This window comes from Miniopterus natalensis, chromosome 10 (assembly GCF_054644295.1).
Source record: "Miniopterus natalensis isolate mMinNat1 chromosome 10, mMinNat1.hap1, whole genome shotgun sequence".
Taxonomy (NCBI): domain Eukaryota; kingdom Metazoa; phylum Chordata; class Mammalia; order Chiroptera; family Miniopteridae; genus Miniopterus; species Miniopterus natalensis.
This window is the reverse complement of record NC_142090.1, coordinates 51,113,321-51,137,897: the sequence shown is the minus strand read 5'-3', so window position 1 is coordinate 51,137,897 and position 24,577 is coordinate 51,113,321. Positions and strand designations below refer to the sequence as shown.

The following is a 24,577-nucleotide window of genomic DNA, read 5'->3' as shown; positions in this document are numbered from 1 at the left end:
AACATTGGATTCTCTGGCGTGGGACTCTGTGGCCTCCTTGCTGTTGTTTCCTTTCTCAGTACTCTCAAATGTCAAGGCTATTTCATTGATGATTATAAATTGTCTTTAGTCATGCTATGTAATTCACAGAAGAAAACAGCAATGACAAAAAAAGTCAAGGTCTGTCTACAAAAACATGCATGGCCATGTTGAAAGCTTTTTGAAGTTAGACTGAAGATGGAAATTGTACTATAATTCATAGCTCTGCCTGAGAGTGCCAAAGAGCCGCATCTTTCAACAGCTTTGAAATTCTAAAGATGTAGAATTCAAGGTTACTGTTGAGCAAATTAAATTCATCAAAATACTTTGATTTTGAAGAGTATTATATATCTATTGTGTAGTTTGTTATGAAGTCTATTTAATTGTTAATCCTAGGCAAATTGGTAATGTGAAAACTAGAAAATGTAAGCAACTTTCACCAATAGATAATAATTTTACAAATAAAGGCCTTTGAGGAAAAGTCTAAGCACATTTTCATGAAAAAGAGAAGTCTGGTCAACTTTCTATTTCAATTACCCTGTGCATCCTGTTTAAAAAAAGAAAGGAAAAAGTAAGAAAAATATTGTAAATAATTAATAGTGATTAATAACTTGGTTATTAACTGTTACTTCAGGTTGTGTGGATGAATCTCTCCTTTTATGGAAGAAAAATTAGTGTATTTATGATTTTACTAAAATGATAGTCCTTTTCTCAATTATTTAGATACTTTTTAAGAGGTGCAGAGAATATGAATAAAGAAGATATGTAATTTTCTTTTATTAAAGTCAGGTACTGATATATTACTAGAGATTGTAGAGTGAAAGTTGATTACACAGTAAACTCAAGGGCACTGATTTCTGAGTTGCTTGCATATTGATATCCCATATTCTCCCTTGGAAAAGACCAACTTAGGTCAGGAGTTTAACTTTAATTACTGTCCACCTCCCCTCCAGCTCTCTTTGTGCCAGGCAATTAAGTGACAAAAGCCTTCCTGCTGGGATACCTAATACCAAAAGTAAAGAGAAGTCAACAAAACAAGTAATTAAATAGGCATTATTCACACTGATTGCCCCTAAATGTAAAATAAATGTTTATTGAGTTAAAGCAAAAGTGGGGACAGATTGCATAGTATGCCAACATATTTTATGTAAAATTATTTTTTTAAATCATGCCTTCAAGTATATTGTAATTATACTTTGGTGTGCATTTAATATTTTAAATCTTATATGTTAGCACCATGTCTTGAATTATATAAAAATTCATTTGTAATTTTAAACCTTTTTTTAAAAAATTTTTAGTAAATTTAATGTTCCGAGAACTGTATGAGGGGCAAATAAAATACCTAGTGAACATCGACAGTGTATAAGCAAGTATACCATGCTGAATTTATTCATCCATATGTAATAGTATTTTGCTAATGTGCTTGACTGTGCTTCTCCTCAACTTTTAGTTCTCTGTCTTGGCTGCCCTCTAGTGAAATTTACAATAATGAAGACAGTAATTTGTTACGCCCTTTCTTCATGCTGATTAAACCGTATTTTCTGCATGTTTTCACCCTGTGATTGTCATTTTCTCTATATGTCATCTGCATTATACTTGGGCTTGCTGGCAATTATCAGTCAGGGGGATTTGAAAAAGTACAGAGACCAATTTGGAGAAACTTCTTGCTTTGATTTCCTTTTGCTAACTGCAAAAAATAGCATTTCAGAAACTCACCAGGAAGGGACATTGTTATTCAGAAGTTGAGAGGTTTAGGATTTACTGTTCCCATACGAGGGATGCTTCTTGTGTTTATCATCATATTTACTGAACATCCACAACTTAAAATATATAGTATACTAGTTTTATATTACTAAATGAAAAAGGGATATTCATTTGCTCTAGAGGAAATTACGTGAGCTTTGGTATTAGACCTAGATTCAAATTCTATTTTGCTACTCACTATATAACTCTAAGAAATTGGCTTACTTTCCTGAACTTTTGTTTCCTCACCTGTAAACTGTAATAATATAAATCTCCTTAACATTTGAGGTGAGCATTGCATGAGGTACTATAAGTTTCCACATTAAATTATCAATAAATTTATTTATAATAATAATTTTCATTATTGTTTATGCCTTGTTTTACAAAGGATGACTCTACAAAGATAAAGAGGCATTCATTTTTGAAACATATTTTATACCTCTTTAAGTTCAGCTCAATTCTCTTCAGTATGTGAGCATGCATATATGTTTTGTGTACGTGCTGTATCATTCTTTCTCCTAAATGGATACTAGTAATCTTAGGTCCTCTGTTCTCTTTATTAAAGAATGATATTAGACTTGCCTATCTGTGTATACAAATATACTCATTGGTTATGGAAATGTATGGATGGATAGATAGATGATAGATAGATGATGATAGATAGATAGATAGATAGATAGATAGATAGATAGATAGATAGATATAGATAGATAGATAGATAGATAGATAGATAGATAGATGATAGATAGATAGATACATAGATAGATAGAGATAGATAGATGATAGATAGATAGATGATAGATAGATGATAGATAATTGATAGAGGATAGATAGGTAGATGATAGATAGATGATTGATAGATGATAGATAGATATAGATAGATGATAGAGATAGATAGATAGATAGATAGATAGATAGATAGATAGATAGATAGATAGATAGATAGATGATAGATAGATAGATAGATAGATAGATAGATAGATAGATAGATAGATAGATAGATAGATATAGATGGTAGGTAGGTAGGTAGGTAGGTAGATAGATGATGATAGATAGATAGATAGATAGATAGATAGATAGATAGATAGATAGATAGATAGATGATAGATAGATGATAGATAGATAGATAGATAGATAGATAGATAGATAGATAGATAGATAGATAGATAGATAGATAGATGATAGATGATAGGTATAGGTAGGTAGATAGATAGATAGATAGATAGATAGATAGATAGATAGATAGATAGATAGATAGATAGATGAATGATAGATAGATAGATAGATAGATAGATAGATAGATGATAGATAGATTAGATAGATAGATGATAGATAGATAGATAGATAGATAGATGATAGATAGATAGATAGATAGATGAATGATAGATAGATAGATAGATAGATAGATGATAGATAGATGATAGATAGATTAGATAGATAGATGATTGATAGATAGATAGATAGATGATAGAGATAGATAGATGATAGATAGATGATAGATAGATAGATAGATAGATAGAGATAGATAGATGATAGATAGATGATAGATAGATAGATAGATAGATAGATAGATAGATAGATAGATAGATGATAGATAGATGATAGATAGATGGATGATAGGTACAGATAGAGAGAGAGAAGCAGAGCGAAGGAGGACAGAGACAGAGACAGACACACTATTTGAAGAATCTGCTCGTTTGCTGAGAAAATATTTTTGAAGACCATGTCCTTCAGACCGGTTATAGGAGAAGCTTCTGGCTCAGAGCAAAAACCTCCTTTATCCTTTCCATCAGATGAGGAGAGTAATGCTGCTGACCATGACTTCATTTTCTCTCAGTCTGCCAGGAAGCTCGTGGCTGAATGTTTAATGCTTAATCACAGAGCTGCAAGTTCTGTAACAGTTATCCTTTTTCTCCTGATAAGGTTTTTTAAACAATTATTATACCTGAAATATTTATTTTTAACTGAGGTCTTTAATATGTGTTTTGTAGTTTCCTCTAAGAATGGAGTAATTATCTTAGAACAGTGATACTTATTCAGAGCTTTAAAATCTCCATCAGAGCTTTTCAAATGCAAGTTTTTTGATATCCCTGTACACAATCCAGTAATAAATCAATGATCCGGTCTATGAAACACCAGTGGGTGGTCATACAAACATCAGTGAAAGCTGTGGTTAAAAGCTTTAAGGCATTGGTATTTGTAAAAGTGATGTTTATATACGTAAATATATATTATGTTATATATATAATATACACATAATATATAATATACACATAAATATATATTATGCATATAGAGATCTGATGATCTATTGCAGCCTTTTACATAATTTGTCAGTTTTAGGTACAACGATAGATTCCAGAGTCATTTAAATGAGGATTGGAAAGAATGCCAAAATGAGCAACTTGCAGTTGAGCAATTACCTTAAACTTATGAAAATTGAAGTTTAAGTCCTCAGTGACTAAATTAGCTTAGAAGAAATAAAAAACTGAAAAGCAAATCTATATTTACTTTATTGATTATGTGTAATTAATCCCATAGGTCTCCAGCTTACTTTGTTTTGTTTATACATGACTAGTTTGCCTTTAGTTTAGAAATTAAAAGGGCCCAGAATTTTTACCATGGATAGTTCTAAGCCCTTCTCATGAATTCCTAAGGAAACTAGGCTCCTCATCGTCTCATCATCAACATGGCTTGATTGTCCCTTAAAGCACTTATTTTGCTGGTTCTATCAAGGTGCCAATCTTTTCCAGTAACTTGGACATTAGGAGTGTCTCTGTCTGGGAATGTTGTTCCATTTGACTTAATGTCTAAGCTGAGAGGGATCACATCATCCACTGTTTGAATGTAAGTGCGTAATTACCTGCATGGTCAGGTCATGGAAATCAACGTAGGTGATCTGTGAGATGACAGCCACCTTTCTGTCTTATGAGTTTTATGAAATCATCCAAAAATAATAAACTGCTGCTCAGTTATCAATGCAACTATTTTGACAATGCCTTAGTGTATTACAAAATGAGAATTAAATGAACAATGCCAGGTAATTATCTGTGTGAAATTGGAAATGCCATTTCCCCATTCAGTTCCTTTGATTAAAGATTTATTTAAGCTTTGAAGAACAAATGCTCTCTGGTCTTTCTGGGTGGTTTTCAAACGACTGGAGCAGTTTGTAATTTGATGTCATTTGAGATCATTGTTCTAGATTTAATTTCAAAGCTAGTATTTAATGATACAGCATCCTCCACTCTCAAAAACAATCCCTAGAACAATAATTTTAAAATTGTCAGAAATACTATAAAATATTTTTATTTTTTATTTATTTTTTAAATATGTTTTTATTGATTTCAAAGAGAGGAAGAGAGAGAGAAAAACATCAATGATGAGAATCATTGATCAGCTGCCTCCTGCATACTCCCCAGTGGGAATCAAGCCTGCAACCTGGACATGTGCCCTGACTGGGAATCGAACTCTGACCTCCTGGTTCATGAGTCAATGCTCAACCACTGAGCCACACCAGCCAGGCATAAAATATTTTTAAATTACATAATAATATCTTACAAATTTGGGTTGCCATATTTAGCATATGAGAATATAGCATGCTCAGTTACATTTGAATTTCAGATAAACAGACATCATTTGTATAAGTTTGGAACATTCTTTTACTAAAAAAATTTATTATCTGAAATTAAAATTTAATTGGGCATCTTCTATTTTATCTGGCATGCTATATTATAAATACTAATATTTTCTAAAGCTCTTACATGAAAATTCTTAGCCCAAGCTTTCCTAAACTTTCTAAGTTTATTAAGATCTGATTTCTGTTTTTGAGCAATCTCCAAGTAATTTTTAAACAAAACTAAGCCAATTACATAACTGTGATTTCTGTACATTTACTTGATGGTGAAAGGAAAGGATATTATGTATAGTAATATTTATCAGCTTTGATTAATCATATTTATGTTCATCTTGTACTCTGTATATAACTTGAAAATTTTACTTTTTGAATGTAAAATTTGGATGGTAACCTTCTTGATCTGCTTTCATATCACTTGTTTCTCTTGGGTGTTAGTAGAGCTGTTATATTTTTACTAAACAAGTAATCCATGAAAGTGACCAAAATATACAACAGATTGGAGAAAGGAACACAGCCTTCTAATTTTGTGGAGAGGAAATTGTGTTTGCAAAGGTTAATTAGCTGCTAATATATTCTTTTCATACTTCTCACCTGGATACTGACTTTGAAATTTCTTGATTCTTTAAATGTAAAATATTTTTCATGCCGAGTTCCTCATGCACTAGGAAAGAAGTCAGTGTGATCAAAAGACGAATACGTTGATGTGTTCCTTTGTTCAGTAACACATCTGGAAGTATAGTTTAAAATGTAGACAAGCCTATAATTGGCTGAGCATCTCTGCAATATATTTGCTCTCCACTGAAGTGATACCAACCTCTCGTGATTAAAATAACTTCATTTGGGCAAGTCCTTCAGCTGATCAGTTAATATTTTACCTCAATTTCTTATTTAAAACTATCTAAATTTTATTATTTATACTTAACCAAAATAAATATATATTTACTAATTTTAGAAAATTTTAAAAATATTTTTAAAAAATTGATATGAGAGAGAGAGAGAGAGAGAGAGAGAAAGAGAGAAAGAGATCAATTTGTTGTCCCACTTATTTAAGCATTCATTGGTTGCTTCCTGTATGTGCCGTGATCTGGGATCGAGCCTACAACCTTGGCGTATTGGGACAACATTCTATCCAACTGAGCTACCCAGTGAGAGTCTTAATTTTAAGAAATTTTTATTTTATGTTTCAACCTTCTCTTACTTTATTTGAATAATTATATCCCTGAAACAAGTATCTGGGGTACTTAAATAACTGTATATTAAATTTTAACCTTCATTAAAATTGTACGAAACAGTCTTAAAGTAAGTTATATACTAGATAATAATATTAATACTTGTTATACATATCTTTTAAATCTGCAAAGTTCTTTCAGAGAAATTATAGCATTGAATTATCACTGCAACCTTTTAAAGTTGGAGTTCTTTTCCTAGTTCATAACTGAGAAGACAAAATCAGTTTGAATAGATTAATTTGTTTGCTTGCTTACAGACTAAGAATTAGACCAAGGAAAAGAATTCAGATCTTTTAATTCGTCATTTCGTGCATTTGTATTTAGAGCATCATGCTGGCTCTGCTTGATACAACTTTGTGTATAGTTTTGAAAAATATACACAAAGTATATTTTTATGAAAAATATACACAAAGTATTTTGAAAAATATAAAGGTTTTATTTAATACTCACAAGAAAAAGTTATATTTTTCTAAATAGTTATACATTATGAAAATTAAAATGAATTTGTAACATTATGCCTGAAGAATGAAGCACAGTTTTCAAAGTTCCCTTTCCCTGTCCCTCCTTTTTAAAAATTTGATTGAAAGATGAAATACAGTATACAACTTAAGGAGGACTATGTTGAGAGTCTTTTGGATTCCTTGAGAACCTTTTGGATTGTGGCTTTCATAAATTAGCACTTAACAATTATGCATGTTTCAATTAGAGACAAGTTATATATGAATCAATGAATAGTTTGAATTTAAAAAACTCTTTGAAATACAACTTAATTAAATACAATCTCTAAAACTAAGCTAATGAAATGCAGGCTGTTAGGAATTTCTGTTTGTTTCCAAAGCAATTATGTATTATTCAGATGGAATGTCATGCTTCTAAAATGTCAGAATTTATTCCATTTATTTTCTTCCTCAGTAGCATTTCTTTCTCTGTGCTGTTAGGAAAATTATATTTACAGGGAGGTGGAACAAATTTAAACTGCACTATATCCCCTGCAAAAAACGCACTCTGATTTCTACTTAGTTAAATGCAAATGCACGGCATTTCATTATATTAATGAAAGATAGCAGTTGTTGATCTAGAGCAGGTAATTCATGCCATAATGAACCGATTGCCAGATTGGCAGGAGGAAACCGGTTGATTTTAGGTAGTATGATGTTTTTATCTCAGCACGTGCATCCTCAGAAGCACAGTGATTATTTTTCAGGGATAAATAAATATACTTTGACTTGACCTTTTGAGACATAAAGAAAAATAATGATGCAGAAATTTGTCTTATGCTTCTACATGTTTCTACAGAAATATGTCAGGGAGATTTCAAATTAAAAAAAGAGAGGGAGAGAGCTTTCCCTTTGCCTTTCAGGAGTGAAAGGTGCCTAAATTCTTTGGGTGTTCGCTTGAGAAGAGTACTAATCAAAGACTCGTAAAAAATAGACGAACACAGCTACTAGGTCTTCTGTGACCTACAGCAAAACAGGTACTCGGGAAACACAGAACAACTACATAGGTGGAAAGGTTCTAGGATGTATTTGTCAGCCAACTCATCACTTTACGTATGAAGCACCAAAGCTTAAAAGAATCACCCTGCTAACTAGCCAGTGCTTAAAGTCTTTTGTTGATTTAGCTATGTGCTGGGTAAATAGTTCTAAAACACTTATTATGTACATTTAGTAGATGTAGTTAGTCCCCTGCCCACATCTCCTGAACACACACACACACACACACACACACACACACACACACACACACACACACACACACACACACACAGAGAGTCCTGTGGCTTCCTACTCCAAGCATGTGCAGGTCTGTGCTTGAGGGCTTTCTCTGGTGGCAGAAGTAATGCAGAAGCAAACACTTTGAACCCAGGAGCCAACGGTGAGAGAGAGAGAGCGGAAGAGTGAGAGAGAGAGATCAATGTGAGAGAGAAACATTAATCTGTTACCTCCCCTATGCACCCTGACTGGGGATTGAATCTAAAACCTAGGTATGTGCCCTGACTAGGAATCGAACTGACAGCCTTGTGGTGTATGGGAAAATGCTCTAACCAACTGAGCCACCCGGCCGGGTCACCTGCTCTTCAGCGCACCTTATGTTGAATTCCTTCACCTCAGTGTCTCACTTCTCCACTCTCCCATTGGTATTTCCTGGAGTCAACCTCCCAAGTAAATTCCCTGCACTTAAATCCTAACCCCAGTGACTGCTCTTGGTGAATCTAACCTAGGGCAGGGCTAGAACCCTGTCCTCAAAGACCTTGCCTGTGGAGGTAAAGATGATTAAGCAGGTGATCCAGCAGCCTGGTGAGGGAGGCGTGCTTGCTGCATAGTCGTTGGCACCTAACTTTGATGGGCCTCTAGCCACCTAACTTTGATGGGCCTCTAGCCAGGCGTTGACATAAAGATGGTTGCGACATCCTCTCTCCCCGCACAGGGCTCAGACAAGTGAACACAGTATGGTGTGGTACGTGCAAGGACTGCAGATCTTTTGATCAGGCTTTCGCTGATTTATTTCATACAACAAACCACTGAAGTAGCTACTCTTGTTCACTCTGATTTATAGAGGAAGAAAAGAACACAACGTAAGGTATCTTAAAGAGCAGAAGGTGCTAAAGAGGATCCTAGCTGTGACTTGAAGTGGGAAAGCTGGGAAGGTTTTCCTTTCCACAGCTAGGAAAGCTCCCTAGACATACGTGAAGTGTGGAAATACTTTATTCCAGAGTCCCAGTAGGAGGTATGACACATTCCACTCTGCTCTAGAATTTCTCCCAAACATATCTTTTCTCTTCCACTCTGTTTTCCACATTTAAGAGGAGCCGAGGCATATATATTTCACTCTTAACTCTTTACCTCTGGTCTTCCAACCCAACTCATGGCATCCTCAGCAGTTCTTTTTAATGAAAAGGAACATTCCTTATTCCACCTCTTGAGTTCTTTCTAACTCTATTTGGTCCATTGTTTAGACTTTTAGCTTTGTCTTTTTATATGAAGGCATTCATTTTGAAATTTATATACCTTTTTCTACTTTAACAAGCCTGACTTTGAAGGCTATTGCCTGATAGAGACTTAAACCACATACAATATCCAGACTAAACAAATGATGTATTTGAATAATCTGGTATTCATTTTCATCTAGAGTGTCAAAACCCATTGTCTAAATAGTGGAAAGCTGGGATGGAGGGGACAAAGGGGTAGGAAACCCACTCAGCAATGTAAATTGTGATACAGGTTAATGAATTTTTATCAGTTTATATTTTCAAAAAGATTATAACATTGCACATCCAAGGAATTTTGTAAATTTTAAATATTATGTAAATACCTACCCCATAATGGACACACAATAAATGTCTCTTCCCCTTTTCTTTGTCCATTCTACGTAGCCTCAGTGAAAGGTGAATTAAACTTATAGTGTAGTGATTACAAACTTAACATTCTTTGAAGTTCTAGTTTTGGCCAGATCATTTTACTCTATGGTAATTCACTGACCATAGTGTAAGTCTTTAAATTTTGTTTTAGTATGATAATTTTTTGAAGTTGAAAATGATTAATTTGGAAAGTCACTGCTAATGCTACCTTTGGACAAATTAACACAACTCTGTTGCTAAGACATTATATATTGTTAGGATCAGTGTGTTCACTTTGATCATGAGTCAAATCTGTGGGTTGTCTAAGTCAATAAGAAGTAGCTAGAAAATGAAATATTTTGTTGGATTAAATTTTAATGTTTTAGAGAATTATACCCAAAGCTCCATGGGATTTACAGATTTTAAAAGTGTAAAGCAAGTTTCAAAGCATTACAGATGTGTTTTTTCAGTTTTGGAGTGTGTTTCCTAGGAGATTTGGTAGCTGAAGAAAATAATATATTTATCTTCTCAGTCTACTTTACTTTTCTCCTACAATTCAGATCATATATTTATCAATGTTATTTAAAGCACTAAAAAAAGCTTACAGGCAGATTCTTATTAAATTTTATCAGATGAAGAAATAAATTGCAATAGTTCTTAATGATTAATAGGTATTGATCTCCTTTGAAGTTCAAGAATCAAGGAATTCTCAAAGCACACTTTACTTTTATTTCCTCCTTGACTTCTTATAAGTATGAAAGTAGCCTATATTTTAACTTATTTAAAGCTTTTAAAAAGCTATGTAAGTTTTTCTGTGATGCATTGTGTGTGAGTGGGAGGGGGGGTACATGTGCGAGCCCACAGGGGCATGCATGTGTGTATTTTATTTTTAGTCTAGAATTTCTAATAGTTCCTTGTAAGCCTAAGATATTCATTTATTTGTTTATCTGCCTACTCATTAGCAGTTCATACAACATTTGAGACACTGTGCTAGCCTTAAATATACATATAATAGAACATCATCCCTACTCAAATAGATATAATTTAATCTTTTCTTCCTTTAAACTTTTAAATTTACTTATTTTATGTAGACATAATGAACCTTTCCTTTGGCAAGTATTACAAATGTTTCTTTCACCTAGGCTGATATTTCTCATTGTATGTCCAGCCACATAGTATAGCGCGGGTCTGGAGAACTTAAGTATCTTTGCAGTGAGGGAATTAAATACAGTGAAGATACCTGGGACTATCATCTTTTCCTGTGACCACTCTCTTACATGGCTTTGACTGTTGATTGGTTAATGGGCTGGGCCAGTTTTTAAGTAATACTTCAATTTATAAGCACCATGATGGCAACTTAAAAAAAACAAAGCAACTCTAATATTACAAATTTATAATGGCAGTTACCGGATGAATGAATATAAAACGGTGTATGCTATCAGAAACAGAGGTAAGCTTTAAAAAGGCCAAAATTATTTTCCAGTTTTGTTCTTCCAGTAAGCTGAAGAATTTAGTATTAAACTTAATTCACCCTTAAAACAGATTATAAGGCAAATTTAAAAGAACAGATACAACAAATGAATGTGTCTCAACGATTATTAGATATTCTCTTTATATTATGTACGCTATGTACAGTATATAAGGAATTTACTCTCTCCAAGAATTAGATAATTTCTATAATCATAACACCAATATGTACATGGTTGTAGCAAATGCCAGATTAGGGATAAGAAGACCTGTATTAGATATAGTTTAGTACTGTTAGGCTTAGCTTTCAAATATGCAAAATTGAGATTGATAATATCTTACCACTGTTTTGTTTTTAACAATGAAGTTCTCAAAACACATTTATTTAGATTTCTAGCACAGAGCTTGGAATGTGTACAAAACTCAATATAATATATATATTCTTATAAATGAATTTTGAGAGTTCTGAGAAGAAATAGATTGTGTATTTTTTATTATAATCCATAGATCAGAGAACATCTTAGCAATAATATTTCACTTTCATTTTTAAAATAGAAACTGTGATAGTCAAGCATATTATAAAAATTTATACAATTTTTGCATTTTTTATTATGCAACTAATTTCTAACACCTAGTGAGAAGTTGATATAAAGAAACATTTTTAAAAGTATACTACTCACAAATTATTAAGTTGACACAAAGGGATATTTCACCGTTAGTTCATTAGAGATGTATAAAAAATATTAAAATGTATTTTCTTTATATGTGAACTAAGAAAATTTTGCTCTTGTGGTTTCTTTGATTTTTAATCATCAGCTAGAATTTTAAAGTTTGGAGAAAAGAGAGGAGAAGTTTCATGTAAAAACACATCTAGATTTTTATTCCACAAATCTCTTTGCAAACTACTTGAATGTGATCAAAGAAATGGGCACACAGGAAAGAAAAGGGATAAGAAGGAATGGGATCTTAGGATGCAGGAGGGGATAGCATCCAGGACACAGGTAGGATTAGTTCTAGTATACAGTAAACCCTCGATTTTTGCAGATCTTAATTTACCAGACTTTGGATTTAAGGGACAAAATTTCTGGTCTGTAAGTCATATGTGAAAATTAACACCCTGTTAATTTTAAAATGCTTTTAACCAAGATATGCTTATAAATAACAGGTTATTTTTTGTTATTAATTCACTGTTATTTTTAACAAATTTTAGTGAATAGGCCATATTTTGGAAAAAATACTATAGTAATTTCGCTGACATAAATAAATATTACATATATACAACTATAGTCTACATATTTAAATCCAAGAGTCACCGCCTGTAAACAATGTTCACTAATGAGATGAGATTACCACATCTCAAGGGGTAATTGGCTCTGTTGTCTGGTGGTGGGACATTCTGCAGCGTTTTTAACTCCCCAGGACCCATGTTCCACATGTGCTAAGCCACACCTCTGCCATGTGCATTTGTTTCCTTGTGGTAACTGATTAATGCACGCATTTACTAGACTCGTTCAGTAGAAATTTAAAAATACAGTAATACATATAGAAAACTTTTCTGTGAAATTAAGCTTTTCATACGTACTTAATTTCAATTACACAAATGTGTCTACATAAGTAAAAACAGGTAAACTAATTTGTCAATTTTTTAATATACATATTCAGAATTTGCATTAGACTTTCTTAAAAATTTACCTCATCTAATTTATGTAATTAAAAATAATAACAGAAAACTAGTGATTTAAGTTTTCATTATGCTATGTGGAATCTTTGAATAAATGACTTTAAATGAATTATATAGACTCTCAACACACTAACTGATCTAAGAAAATAAAAAGACAGTAATTTACTGTGATTCATATAAGTACCAGATAAAGCTAATAGATAAATTATATAGGTATTCCTGATTTTTCTTTTTTGATATATAAAATAACTGATAACATTTATAGGTCACATATTGTGTGCCAGGCACTGTGCTAAACACTTCTTATCAGTTGTCTTATTTATTATCTCCTGGCACATAATATGAATGTAGTGTTGTCACATGTCTTCAGTCCAGTAATCTGGTAACATTGATCTCTAGATGCACTTGTGCTCGTCTTTCCTTTTCCTGTTTTTCTTTATAAACAATATGCTAATACAGTCTAAACCTCACACAAATATAATGGCATAAAAATATTTTTTTCTTAAGGACCATTGTCTTCAATTTACTTCATCTACTTTTACCTATCTTTGGAAACGTCCATTCCATTCACATTCTCCCTATGCATGCACACCCAACCGTCCCCCGGCATGCACACCCAGCTGCTCCCCCATGCATGCAAACCAACTGTCCCCCCATGCATGCACACCCAACTGCTCCCCCATGCATGCACATCCAACTGCCCCCCATGCATGCACACCCAAACACCCCCCGTGCATGCACACCCAACCATTCCCCCCGCATGCACACCCAACCGTATTCACACAAGTTCCTAAATTCTTTTATGCACTCAGAGCTACAGTGCTGCTGGTTATCTCATCCCATGTACCATGGTTGACTTGGGCACAGTCAGTAGCAGTGGTGTGTATGGTTACAAGGTCAAATTGCTGCAGAGATATATTAATCACAAAATTTGAGTTATAAATGATTCGAGTTAAACAATGGGGATCTTTGTTGGCAGGAATTATTAACATTCCTCATTTATAAATAAGAGAATCCTTAATGTTCATCTGATTGACTTTATATTTGGAACTGAAGAGTGGTAGGAATGACAGTAAGAATAAGGTTTGAAAAACTCTTTAGCAGACAATGCAGTTGCCCGAAATCTGTCAGGTTGTGGATCATTGTAGAGAGTCAAGGGTATTGCCGAGAAAAGGGGATTAATAAATTGGACCGGAAGTTAATCTCGACTTGAATTTTGAATGTGTCATATATTTCAGATGTTGGCTATAAAATCCTAATTCTCGGTTCCAATATTTAAATCTTTTCCCTGGCAACATCTTACTTCCATGTGGAAGCTTTGTACTGATGCTTTGAATTTTTAACATCAACTATTTATCAGAGGCCAACTTTTATAGGAAAGTGGCATGCAAGGGACTGTCACTCAAGTAACATTTTAAAGATGGAATGGTCTATTTTGCTCAGATTTAATTTTTGACTCCCAGCAGACGCTGGGAAACTAAGGTAATTTATCTCTCAACTTGCTAGGGGATGTTTTAAATTTCAGTAAGCAGCAGTATTATATTAGCATAGACTATTTGGGTAAATTTGTTTGAAGGATATAATAAATAACTAAACTACTTGGTTAAAATCAGAAATGAAGCAATTTGTTCTTGTCATCTGGTGGTACTTAAATTATGACAAATAGCTCTCTAAAGGTTTAACTCATCTACGAATCTTGTGTGAGGCTATTGCTGGCTTTATCCTATCATAAGGCACAGAATACACGGAAATCCACCGAAAACCCTGTGTTTGAGTTTGAAATGCCTTCCAAGGTTATGCTGTTTAATAATTTGCATAAAAACATTTAGCCAGAAGTATGATAAACAGGATAACTCAATTCTATATAATATGTGCCTGTGCTAATTAGTTGATATACCATCTCTTTAAAGTATTAAAAGATAGTGATATAACTATATACTTTCTGGAAGAGGGACTGAGGGAATTTTGAGTAATTGAATAGGTAAATGATTAAGAAACACACACGTGCACATTTGCAAACACACCACATACTTGAACTGATCAAAAAGTGAAGACTTTCACAACTATCCGAAATTCGTAATTTTCACCTATTTTGAAACTTAAGACAGTTTTGATTTATGTGGTGATGCCATCCAAAGACAATAAGAGATACTTTTCAGTTTTAGCAGATGGATTGGCTCAGCTACCTCCAGTGCTTGCCACGTGAATTGGGAAGTAGGAACTTGCTGCTTATGACTGGGGTATAGCCTTCATCTTTGTTTCCTCAACCCAGCAGACTAAAGTCACCAAAATTGTAGAATGAGCGGATTGTCTCCCTCTGTTGGTCATAAGACCCCAAAATCTCCACAGGGTAAAGGGAGAAGGAATTCAGCTCATTCCTCTTCTTTTTTTGCCCCTTCTTTAATTACACCCCCTCAGGATGTTTAACTATCTTTATACTGTTTCCTCTACTAATTTTGTTTTATCACAGAATTTATTTTAACTAAAATTCATCCCTATAAAAACATTGGGACATAGAAGTTGCATTGATTCAACTGTGAATTGTCCAGTATTCCTGAAAATTGTCCTTTATCCCAACCTGGTTAAGACTGGTTCTAGATATATTTTGGTGAATCAGTGACTTGAGTCATTGGATTTTAGATTTATTTAGTTTGACAAAGCTTCACACATCTTCCTTTTTAATATTAACAAGTAATATAAAGTACTTTTATTGAAAAATCTCTAAACAAATAAATGGATCTACATCTATGTCTTGTTTCATTGGAAGCAATTTTTTAAAAACTCTAGTTATTTAGATTTTGATATATTATTTATAATATTAATTGTAATAACACATTGGCATTACATTTATGTATTTTCCAATATTGGTGTTTTTTTTGTATTTTCTTTTTTGATTTTTCAATTACAGTTTATGTTCACTATTACCTTGTAATTCTATATAATATGTGCCTGTGCTAATTAGTTGATATACCATCTCTTTAAAGTATTAAAAGATAGTGATATAACTATATCCAGATGTACAGCTCCGTGGTTAGACAACCGTGTACTTTATATTGTTCCCCCTGATATTTCCAGCACCCACCAGGCACCATATGTAATTATAATATTATTATTTACTATATTCCCTATGCTGTACTTTACATCCCTGTGACTATTCTGTAACTACCAATTTGTACTTCTTAATCCCTTCACCTTTTTCACCTAGTCCCACCAAACCCCTTCCCTTTAGCAACCATCAGTCTGTTCTCTGTATCTATGAGTCTCTTTTTATTTTGTTTATTTTTCCTTTAACTTCTATATATAAGTGAAATTATGTGGTATTTGTCTTTCTCTGACTGACTTATTTCACTTAGCACAATACCCTCCAGGTTCATCCATACCGTTGCAAATGGCAAAGTTTCGTTCTTTTTTGTGGCCCAGTAATATTCCATTATATAAATGTACCACAGCTTTTTTTGTCCACTCACATACTGATGGGCACTTACGCTGCTTTCAGATCTTTGCTATTGTATATAATGCAGCAATGAACATGGGGGTACATATATTCTTTTGAATTAGTGTTTGGTTTTCTTCAGACATATACCCAGAAGTAGAATTGCTGGGTCATAAGACAATTCCATTTTTAGTTTTTTGAGGAAACTTTTACTGTTTTCCATAGTGTTGCACCAATTTGCATTCCCACCAACAGAAGCTGCACACATCTTAATGTCTAGTCTTATGAAGCGGAGCTAATATGTATTTTATATAGCAAAGGAGATAGCTATAAATGAAGGTGATAGGGAAGAGCATTACAATTTCACCAAATTAGGTTTTTTCTCAAGCTTACTTTAAAAATTTTTCTGAGCCAAATAATACTGATACTATCTAAATAAAAGCCACATTAAAACAAATCACCACAATTTTCCATAAGAAAGAATAATGAACTCAGACTGGAAAAATATTTTTATATGGTTATATAAATTCAGTGCCCTGTGAATGTTTGCATTTTATTTTAGTGTCAAACTGCCATGTAGATGGACTGGGATGACAAATTAAATGCACAATTACAGTTTCCCCAAATTGTTACATGGACTTATCCTTACTAAAATTGATCAGTGGAGCCTTTCTGTTAGTTACATAGAAGAAAGGAGTAATGAAATGTGCATGCTATCAATGTAAGTTTTGAGATTTGGGACAGGAAAGTGGATTTATAAAAAATGTTTCTAAACCAAAAGCAATGTCACATTTATTGGAGAAGAAATTTTGTTGTAAGGCAGTGAATGTAATGATTTGCACATTCCACTAAAGCCTGTGTTCTCTTATTGAGATATGACAATCTGATAAGCACATGTATTTGATTAAGTGCTTCATAGTTGTGTTGTTTTTTAAATAAAAAGTCACACTTTTGTTTTCCTTTGCATTTATATTTTGATCATGTAAGAAACTGACATAGTATAAAAAAAGGACTTTTAAAAGTAGAGATACAAATACCCAGTTTAGAAGGGGTATGAATGTTCAACACGTAGTATCAGTTTGTGACTAATGTATTTTTTATAGTTTATGTAAAAGAAAAAAAAAGCCAGCTTTTGGAATTATATATATTTCAAGGTCTAGAAAGCCTTGTACAAATGTATAAAATTTTTTAAGAAAACTTTGCAATATACATTTTTCAATAACAGATTTAGAAGCAATATAGAGCTTCTAAAGGAGGAGGTAATAGGGTTCTGTGTAAAACAGAGTACAGTAACAAAGGGAAAAGCATTTGGAAACTCTTAAATAAACTCAGTTGTCTCTATGTTAATTTTTAATTTAATTCTCAGCACAGTTTATCTTAATAGACTCAAAATACTTAGTTTGAGTTAAAACTAGCATTTCTTTATCATACTTGACCCTCTTCTGGGACTGTAGTTAATACATTAAATCTCAAGTTTAATAAATAAATTATCTTTGTTATATGTGATCATGTGTGACACATAAAAAGTTTACTAATCAGTTTAGCCCATTAACTCAAGTACCATGTACCAAGTGTAGTCATAGACACAAGTGGTTTTATATAGTTGATCTGTATCCATTATTTTAAGGAAAGGATAGGGGTAGGTATGTTTAACTTATTTTGTGCTCTCTTGGCATATAGGTATTTAATGAATGTTGAAAATTATGATGCTGAACTGCATAAAATTTAATACAGTCTCATCTTGTTTTCAACACACTGCAATTTTTATAAATATAAGCAAGCAATTGGAAGAAACAAAGTCTAAAATGGAGATAAACTTATTCAGTGTTTTAGCTTTTGATGGACTCCACATTCTAAATTGAAAATTGTCTCCTAAGTGTAAATTATAGGTTGCATGAGGGATCAATAAACTAGTAATTAGATTTGGGTCTCATGTGAATTCAGAAGATTCTCTTGCTTTGTGTTTATGATGAGTTCTGATTTTGTATTTTAACTTTGTTACAAAACTAATACTATAAGAAATGTTTCAGAAATTAGAACTTTCAAGCGTGTTAAATTCTCTAGCTACTTAATTCTTTTAAAAATCATTAAATGGTAATTTAAAAAGGTTTATTGACTCTCTATGAAATAAATTCAAACTCATGGGTTTCATTTAGTGTTATGAATCATATGTTCTTATATTTATCTGTATAGTGTTTGGTTTGGTTGTTTGGTCTTCATATAGAGACCTATATTTTATAGATCTTTATGGTACATTTCTCATGTCAAAAAACGGAGGCAGATTCTGTGACAAATAAATCTGGGAAACAAAACAAGATCTCTTTTCCTCTTGGAGATTTATAATGTACATTCATACACAGACTTGTGAAGTCCTGCTGAAAAGAGAAAATTTTAACTTTACCTTTATTCCAAAGTCATGACTATAGAATACTTTCACCTATGTCACATTTATAATAGCTTGAACAACTAGTAATTTTGTAGGGAACATTTTTAAGAAGCATTCATCTAGTCTATTTTTTCCAAGTAATTTCCTTAAAATATTTTTAGTGTATTGTGTTTTCTTTTAATAAAATTTTAGAGCATCCATATTTCTAAATTACTAAGAAGTACAGAAAAATGCATTTTTTTTACATAGTGCTCATGTTACTACTGAAGACATACAGAAACTGAACTGTAATTTTCATCACTTCAGGAGAGGAAAGGGAATGAAAATGGATTATTTTTACATTGTGTGGATCTAGCCTCAAAGACACAAAGAAAAGAAATTTTAAATCCCTCGACAATCATTTTATTTATTCTTTCCATTACATGTTTCCCCTGTAACACAGTTTATGTCCATAATTTATATTTATGACATATTTCAGCAACCTTGATGGTTAGAAAAAAATGTCCATATAAATTTATTCTTGAAGAGCCACCACACTTATTCACCACTTGGTAGAAATTGAGAATATTGATGTGTTACATAATCTGATATTTTTTGCCATCTACATTCACAGTTACTCCTGACTCTCATGAAGAACTGTCTGCCAGTTTTGTGCAGTTACACAGTTCTTCAAGAATAATGTCAGCACCTGATATATATATATTTTTAAAGTCATGGTTTCAGCAAAATATTAACAAGCCACTTACCTTATATTTTTCTTGAATTATCTTGTTTATCATTTCATGGTTTAAGGGTGTGTGTGTGTGTGTGTGTGGATATGTATTTGCATAGATATAATTTATTTGCATTATGAATTTTTTATTTTTTCTTGACAAATTGTACTCAGACTTACACTCTAGTCTTTTCCCTCAGTGTAAAATGTGCTTTTCTACTATCACTGATATAGTGTTTTAATATGTTCTTAGAAAATATTGGCTAATCTTTCTGGATCTTTGTAGAATATATTGTGAAAGGAATAGTATGAGGAGTTTAATATTTAAAATGGGAATCAAATGTATTTAACATTTCATCCTGTATATTTTTAGTTTTACTTGTCAATAAAGCATTTTTTTCTTTTTTATAGAGTAATGAAGTTGTCTACTACAATGCAAAGGACGATCTCGATGTGAGTATTAAAGATTTTATGTTAAATTCCAAGGTACGTGTGGCAATACTGGGATGATTGCTTTTACAGAACAAGTTGACTTAGCAGGTTTAGTATTTCAGAAAATGTTCAATAGCATGAGAAAAATACCAGTGAAGAACAACAAGGTAATGATGAATTTTAGTGTTTGTGTGATCTTTAACAACTTATTATTGGCATCTTCCCAAGCAAAAATATGTTTCTCTGGATCTGAAGTGACACTGTACCCTGTCCAGACCTCAGTCCACTGCACAGACTTAAGCTCTCTGCACTCCATTAACACTTTTGACAGAGACTGGATTCCATCCACCTCTGTATCCTGGCTCCTGTCACCACGGTCACTAGGCACGCCTACTCTGACTTTAAGTGCATTCCCCAGAAGAAGCCAGTTATTTCAGCTACAATATGAATCACATCCTGGAGGCTGAATAACAACTTGCCTGCCTGTTTGATCTTTAAAGCATATTAGGTGCTTAATATGCCTTTTACAAAATTGTTTTTGCTGATTTTAGAGAGAGAGGAAGGAAAAAGAATAGAGAGAGAGAAACACCAATGAGAGAGCAACATAGATTGGCTGCCTCCTGCACGCCCCCTACTGGGGATCAAGCCCCCAACCTGAGCATATGCCCCGGCCCCTTTACCTCTTGGTTCATGGGGTGACACTCAACCACTGAGCAACACCAGCCAGGCCTTAATATGACTTTTTAAATGAATGTCTCTAATATACATGTTCAAAGGACTTTAGAACACAGATTATTTTAGCAGAAATAAGTTACTTATAATATTGACACATTTGGACAGATTAGGGAGCCATTCTTATTAGTTATGGTGGAAACATTTATAAAATTATAAAACAAAGTATACACATAAGGCTTAGATTCACATGTATTTGATTTTTGTGATCAGAAAAAATACTTTATATACTTATTTTTTTATCCTATATGTATATATATAAAATTATTGTTTGTTCTCACTCTTTTTTATCTGAATCAAAAATATATATTACTATAATAATATATATTAATATAACTGGACCTATTGAACTTGGCCTTCTCCCATACAAAAAGACTCTGATATTACTGTGGGTTATAACTATACCTATAAAAATTATGCCTATAAAAATTCTATTTTTGAGGCCATGAGTTGATCTATAGCAAATTAAATAAAAATCCTATAAAGAGCAAAATATCAACTTTTTTAAAACTTAAAAATGACGGTCATCATTTACAGAAATTATTTTCATTTGTTTTTATATAAATAACTGTTCCAGAATAATTGGCAAACAGTATCGTATAATGGAAAGAGCATTACAAAAGGAGTCAAAGACCTTGATTCATCCAGCCCTTAAATTATAGTCGCCCACAGGGCATTAAAACCTATTTAAATTCAAACTGTTTTTTTCCCGTCTAAGACATGCTACAGTTGACTAGGTGATCCATAAACTTAATTCCAGTTCTGCATATTATTGGAATCCTGTTAAAATAGTCAAGTTTGCTGGAATTAGGCTTTCAGATAAAATTTTTGAGAATTTGTAAAGAACTGTGAGATTATTTCATACTTCGTTAAAACTTTTTATGGGGAAGTTCAAAGTGCTTTTGATATGGTAATACCATCGCTCTTGTAAACCCTTAGACATTGAATAAAATGAACCATGTTTTATGATTAGTATATTGGTTTGGCTGTTGTAGAGAAACCTAAAGTAAAAGTGGTGAAAACATGACAAAAACTTATTCATCTTTCACGTGTCATTCTGTGTACAAGTTCTAACATGGCAACTGTCAATCACCCAAGCCCCAGAGTTCCTTCTCTCGTGTTTTCTGCTCACAATATAGCTTTTTGACGTTGTGGTCCAATGGCGATGCTTCAGTATCCACAATGATTTTTGCCTTCTAGATAACAGGAAGGAGGCAGACTGCAGTGAAAGGCATGCTCCCTGCCTTTAAGGCCGTGTTCTGGAAATTGCACACATCATTTCTATCTGCACCATTGTCCACTACTTAGTGAGTTGCCTCACTTACTTGCAGTAGGATATGGAATATAATCTACCCCTGCTGGATAGGCATGTACCCAAATAAAAGTATAGGGTCCTGTTACTAATAAGAGAATAGGGAGAATACTAATTGGAAGATAATTAGTTTCTACACATATCTTCAAATTGCTCTTCTTGACATATTAAAGTTAATGCCCAAAGTCTACCCAATCTGAGTGACTTTTATTATTTAAACATAGTAAAGTTCTTCAACTTGAACTGAAGAAAAATTATCTTTTACAGCAAAATGATTATAAAATTATATGCTCTGTCTAGTATTTTTTGTCTCAATGTATGTTTTGATTACTTCAACCAAATTGTTTTCTGCAATAGAAATATTTACCATCCTACAATAAAAGGAATTTAAGACATCTAAGTAAATATGGCACTTTGATATTCTACTTTAGGATTTTCAGTGATTGCAATTTTTTTTGAAGATTTGCCTATCTGATGAAGTTGGGCTTTAGTGGATGATTGAATAAATGTACTCACCCTCACCAAAAGTTTTGAAAAATAGGTAGATTTAATTGGCTGCCTTTCTCAACATTTTATATGCATTGTGCTTGATTATTTTATATATCAAATGCTCACAAATTATAGTGCCATCCCATTGTTCTGATTTGAGTTGGCTTATAGTCACTCTTCTTTGCGGTAACTTTTCTATATACCAGTTTAGATGTATAATTTTCTCAAATTCCACAAAGCCATATCCATTATTAAAAATTGGTTATTGGAGATTATATAATGTGCTTTTATCATCGCATACATCAACATTTAATATCTAATGAACAAAAGAACTAATTGGAATATTAAATATTGAAACAACACTATCAATTAATGAATTTGTTCTCATATATTTGAATGGTGATATAAATATCTGAGATCTAACTGAAGCTTTAAGTATTATGCCTCCTTAAGGAGACTAAAAGATTGTAAATCTTGAACCTATGGTTATTATTTAGAACTTTTTTCTCAGTTCTGCATTAGCAGGGGTAGATTTGTTTATCCATGACTATTCCTAGTGGGATAGTGGTCATTTTCTATATTTGCCAACTGTATTACATCAGTCATTTCCTTTCCATCTCCACGACAATCATCCAAGTTTAGACATTCTCAAATATTTAAAGGCTGTTGAAGTGGTCTCTTATGTTTCTAAATTTTTATGTAGATTTAATAATATACATTTTTAGTATATAAATATTCCTAAACATTTTATTCATAGTTTCTTTTCCATTGTCAAGATCTTCAAATTAAGTTATTATTGCCTTTATTTGGTATTTAAGACCCTGAAAAAACTTTACTAGTTTTTCTAAACCAACATGACTTTTGTAATGAAATGGCAGTTTCTTCTTGGAGGCACAGCCAATCTTTATAAATTATTTTCTTGGGTCCTTCCCTTGAGTGTAAATTCCCAGAGGGCAGCTCTTGTGTACTCACAGCAGCTGGCATAGCTTTTATAGCAACCAGTACATTGTAATCACTCAATAAGGTTTTTTCCAATAATGAACCTTTGTTAAAATCAAAGTTTCATTTTGCACAAATATGAAATAGCTTAAGAACAGCAGAATCATAATTACATACCCCAATTTCTCCTCTCCAGAATTAACCTCATTTTTGAAGAGGCCCTTTCACCCCTACCCCAAATTTCAGCGCAGACCTATGTGAGTCTCTATAATATGGAGGATTAGAATTGAAATACATACCTGAAGAAAACACTTGCCCCTAGCAAATGCCTGCTATTGACCAGACACCATACCTATATCATTCTCTGCCCTCAAGCTAGAGATCTGACAGCATCAAGAAAAAAATGCTTGAAAAGGAATGTGTTCCATTTGACTACTCTCAATCCCGAGACTAAATAGTCTTAATTCTGAAGAAAGACTAGATAGGCCTCTCTTTATTAAAAACTGCTAAAACTTAATAATATAGAAGTAGTCAATGGAGGAATCCATGACAAGTTCACTAACAGTACAGTAGAAATACTGTATTACTAAAGATATACAGAAAACCTTTTCTCTGAAATAGTGTTACTTCAGATACTTCAGGAAAAAGAAAAACAACGTTAAATGTATGCTTAGTGTCTCCAAAGAAAAGCCAGTGATCTATGCCAAATAAACTGAAAGAAAATCATCAAAAACTGCTAAATTTTAATTCCATTGAGAGAAGTAGCAAATTTGACAATGCAAATTATTCATTGATGATGCACAGAGGAAATGAGAAATACCTGCAGAATCTCAAAAAGTTATCACAGAAAAAAGGGGAGAAAAGACAACATAAACAGAGGGCAAAATGCAGAGGTGTGAACCGTAAGTCGTGTGTGACCAAAGCTCAAGTCAAAGCATGCGGGTTAGAAATAATATCGCACGGTTGAATGGAAGAAAGCATTGACGTCTTCAAAGGAGTCCGCAGGTAATTGCAAGTTTGAAAGGCCTACAGA

At 32.9% G+C, this 24,577-nt stretch overlaps 1 protein-coding gene across 2 annotated transcripts in view; it reads left to right on the top strand.

Moving 5' to 3' along the window:
• CACNA2D1 (calcium voltage-gated channel auxiliary subunit alpha2delta 1) overlaps window positions 1–24,577 on the top strand; it is a 451,150-nt gene that overhangs the window by 255,380 nt on the left and 171,193 nt on the right. For both annotated transcript variants that reach the window (XM_087821121.1, XM_087821120.1), the window contains exon 5: window positions 20,052–20,093. In XM_087821121.1, the coding sequence (XP_087677247.1) occupies window positions 20,052–20,093 (42 nt within the window). The remainder of the gene's footprint in view (window positions 1–20,051; window positions 20,094–24,577) is intronic.